Here is a 4,152-nt window from a genome sequence, read left to right as displayed (position 1 = left end):
CTTGGGCCCCGACGCCTGCCTCAACATCGCCGACTCCGCCTGGCGGATGCTGCCTGTGGCCGCCACCGGCTCCTTCGGCTTCGGCAGCGCGCGTGAGGTCAAGCCGCCGTCACCCTCGCCATCGTCGCGTGGTGTCCTGATTTAGGACTTTGCTCCGCCAGCTACATAGATATATACTTTTGCTATTTTTTGCTACCTCAAAGTGCTACGAAGTCACGATGCTACAATAGTATATTTTTTTGCTACAATTATTAAAACTGTTTTGCTACTTTTGGTACAAAAATATGCTACGATTTTTCCGATGAGGTTGGTTTTGCTATGATTTTCCGGCGGAGGGTGGATTTTTGCTACCATAGACATAGGGTGTTGCTACTAGCAGCTTGTGGCGTTGCTGTCCTTAAAGGACGGAGTTGCTACAACCTCGGACAGCGTTGCTGTCAGCTGCAGGCGATGTATCCGTTGATGTTTTAGAGGATCTGCAACATATGAATAAAAAAAATTGCTACAATTTATTTGCGGTTTTGCTACATCTGCGTAATATGTTTGCTACGTGGTCTCCGGCGAGGTCTCCGGCGAGCCCAGCTTTTTTATTTTTATTTTCTGAACGAACCGTTTTTTGCTTCAGTCATTTGCTGCCGGGGTGATTTTTTGCTGCCGGAGATGTTTTTTTTGCTACATGCAAATCTAACCGTCAAAATGGTTGATCCGACGGCTAGGGACCCGGGGGCTGGGGAATCAGATCCCCCGGGGGACGTCCAGCAGTTTCCATCACAAAAGGCGATACACATCATCTTTATGACCCACTTGCTGCATGGCAAACCATGGAAGAGAGGGTGCTTTCTCAAATAGGCTCTTCATTTACAAGAATACAAATCTGAGCTAGTATCCCATGTTTCCTATAACCAAAACTTCATGGAAAATCATATCTCTAAGTTTCAAAACATTATAAAATTATAGCACATTAGATACATCTATTTTTTTGTAAAAAGACAAAAAAATACGACCTGAGTTTGCTCTATATATTAGAGATCTATAGGACAAGTTACTTAATTCACGCTGTAAATTACTGTACAATAACTTAATGTGTGCCTCTTCTCCAGTTCGCAAATGAACATATTTTCCGACCTAATTTCACATATAAGTGCGCGTCTACCTGTATATCCTCTACATGCCTAAATGATTTTGCAATTATTTGAAACTTGTGACTACGCCAGTGATACAAAAATCACCCCCATTTTACTCTCCCGTAAACAACAAGAGAACACAACAATGCAAAGCCTAGGAAACCTTAAGCCTACCTAACCCATTCAAGCTGGCACTAAATCATGGCGGTGTCTATAGCAAAGGCAAGCCAAACCAGATTCCAAGCTGTCCTCGTGGCACCTTTGAATAGTTTAATTAAGCCCTATTTGTTGATGCAGAGAGAGAACCATTGAGTAGTTCCACATGGTACCCACTTGAATCAAAGTTGTCCCGGTGCACAAACCCAAATGGCTCAATACTTTGGTCTAAGGCTAATATAATAGGCCCCAAGTTGCACAATTAAACTAATGCTCTTTCCCACTTGCGTGCATAAGCATCAACGTTTGTATCATCCTTATGTCTAAAGAAAAGGATGGTATATATCACACATCTATGGACTGTACATATCTAACAGACATGTGGAGCCGCCTAACTACCAGGGCCCCTTATGCAGCGACATACACAAAACCATATAAGCAATGACGCTCATCTCTCGTTCTCTCCATCTCCATCTCTTTCCAGCTCCTGTTTTATATTTCTCCAAAGACGCCACTAACCTATCCTTTTCTCATCTTCCTTTGCCTCTCTCCTTAGATCTCTCTATCTCTCTCTACCCTAATTGGCTTCCATCTTCTCCTCTCCTCCTTTTTTGTTGAACAATTCCTCCTTCCTCCGTTGTCCTATTCTTTTGCATTTTTTTCCACCCTACAATATTTAGTCAACTAACATATATGAGAAAACACCATCAAGAAGGATAAAACAACCACAAAGGTTGTAAACAAGAGAGAAAAAAAAAAACACACCAGAGAAGCTGCTCTCAGCTCCTTTTTCTTCTTCCCACCCCACACATCCCCAAAAGCCAAACCCCATTCTTTACTCTCCTCCAAGAAAACCAGCACCACAAACCCTAAACAAACACACACATACACTCTTCTGGTCTTCTCCTCCTCTCCTCTTCCTCCGGCCTATTATCATCATCACGAGCACCACTTCTTCTCTTGCATCTCCAATTTCTTAATATTATCGGTACTGTTATCTAGCTATTATTTTTACTCTTTTTAATGCTACTATACTGCTTACAAAACGTATAATTAGCTCTTCTCCTACCCCAGAGAATGGCAGGACTTGATTTGGGAGCCAGCTCCTACCTTCATCACCACCACCACAACCTTCACCTCAGCCACGATGATGCTGCCGGCGGATCGGACGACGGCCAGGACGCACTCTCTCCGGGCAGCGGTGGGGGAGGGAGCACTGCTGGAGGCGCAGGGATAGGTGGTGGGGAGGTTGTTGGCCGACGCCCGCGCGGCCGACCGCCGGGATCCAAGAACAAGCCCAAGCCGCCGGTGATCATCACCAGGGAGAGCGCTAACGCGCTGAGGGCGCACATCCTCGAGGTCGCCGCCGGGTGCGACATCTTCGAGGCGCTTACCGCCTACGCGCGCCGCCGGCAGCGCGGCATCTGTGTGCTCTCCGCGGCGGGGACTGTCACGAACGTGACTCTCCGGCAGCCACAGTCTGCACAGACCGGGCCGACGTCGTCGCCGGTAGCTACGCTCCATGGCAGGTTCGAGATACTCTCCCTCGCCGGCTCCTTTCTCCCGCCTCCAGCGCCGCCGGGGGCCACCAGCCTCTCGGCCTTCCTTGCTGGCGGGCAGGGACAGGTGGTTGGCGGCAGCGTTGCCGGCGCACTCGTCGCTGCCGGGCCGGTGGTCATCGTGGCCGCATCGTTCAGCAACGTGGCCTATGAGAGACTTCCTCTAGAGGAAGGCGATGAGGTTGTCCCTCCGCCGGCGCCTGACCAGGCTGGCGGGGGCATGCCGTTCGGAGCTGATCCGTCGGGCGGCGCCGCGGCTGGTGGGCTTCCGTTCTTTAACCAGCTGCCGATGGGTATGCCGCCAATGCCAATGGACGGCCACAATGGCTGGCCTGGAGCCGTCGGTGGTGTCGGGAGGCCGCCCTTCTCGTGACCGATCTTGGCCGGCCGTGAAGACAGCAGGTGCGTGGGAGGACATGGACATGTGCAAAACAAGTAGGCTCTATTTATTTTCACTGTCAATTGGTTCTCTTGTTCTTTGTGATGGTTCTTTCCTGATGTTTTTTTTTTTTTGTGTTAACCTGTATGAGACTTAATCGGTGTTAATTGCTGGTCCGCGTGTTCGTTTCATTGGAATATGTTCTCAGGACATGCACTCATAAATTCATCAAATTAAGTTAGTGTTGTTGTGTTCATTCTTGGAATTCTAGATACTGAGTTTAACTGTTGCATTTTTGTAGTGCAAAAGGCAAGCTCAAAATTCTAATTCTTTGATAAATTTAAAATTGTCTGATTTCAGTGAATATATACAAGCAAGCTTTATCAATTGGATGCAATTTTCCTCTTTGTATACATTTGATGATTGAGCTTTCCGCTTTCCTAATTTGATTGATGATTTACCTCGGGTATGAATTTGCTGCTAGCTTGCATCTGGATGTTCCTAATGAATAATGGTCTCGGGTGCTTCTTCGGTGGAGTACTTGGTTATAACATTTATTTTCTTGCACTTGTTATTTGATCTTTCATATTACTAGTCTGATTGAGCAAATTAGCAAAGTGCAGCATATATATAACTACCTTTTCCTGATACTCCTCACCCTGAAATTAACCTGCCTATATGATGATGTTTGGAGAGAAAAATTGCAAGATGGAATTAATAATTTGATGAAGTATGCAACAAAGCACCTCTTCCTAGTTAATTCAAGCTTTCCTTCGATTAGGGAAAAGAGCTAACCAGGGAAGAAAATTGCTTTTTTTCTAAAACTTTAACCAGTATTTGGCTCAAAAGAAAGGTAGGGTTACAACTAGATTAGCTAAATGAGTGTGGAACAAGCAAGAAATTTACTTGATCCATTCGTTCCTATCTATCTAAA

General features: G+C 46.2%; 1 protein-coding gene across 1 annotated transcript; it reads left to right on the top strand.

The window, feature by feature from the left end:
* The first annotated feature begins 2,357 nt into the window (after positions 1–2,357).
* LOC124682907 (AT-hook motif nuclear-localized protein 23-like) lies at positions 2,358–3,212 on the top strand. The gene has a single exon (XM_047217511.1). The coding sequence runs from the start codon at positions 2,358–2,360 to the stop codon at positions 3,210–3,212; it is 855 nt and encodes a 284-aa protein (XP_047073467.1).
* Positions 3,213–4,152: the final 940 nt, after the last annotated feature.

Source organism: Lolium rigidum, chromosome 1 (genome assembly GCF_022539505.1).
Source record: "Lolium rigidum isolate FL_2022 chromosome 1, APGP_CSIRO_Lrig_0.1, whole genome shotgun sequence".
NCBI lineage: Eukaryota > Viridiplantae > Streptophyta > Magnoliopsida > Poales > Poaceae > Lolium > Lolium rigidum.
The sequence above is the reverse complement of the archived record's forward strand: the minus strand, read 5'-3'. Positions and strand labels throughout refer to the sequence as shown.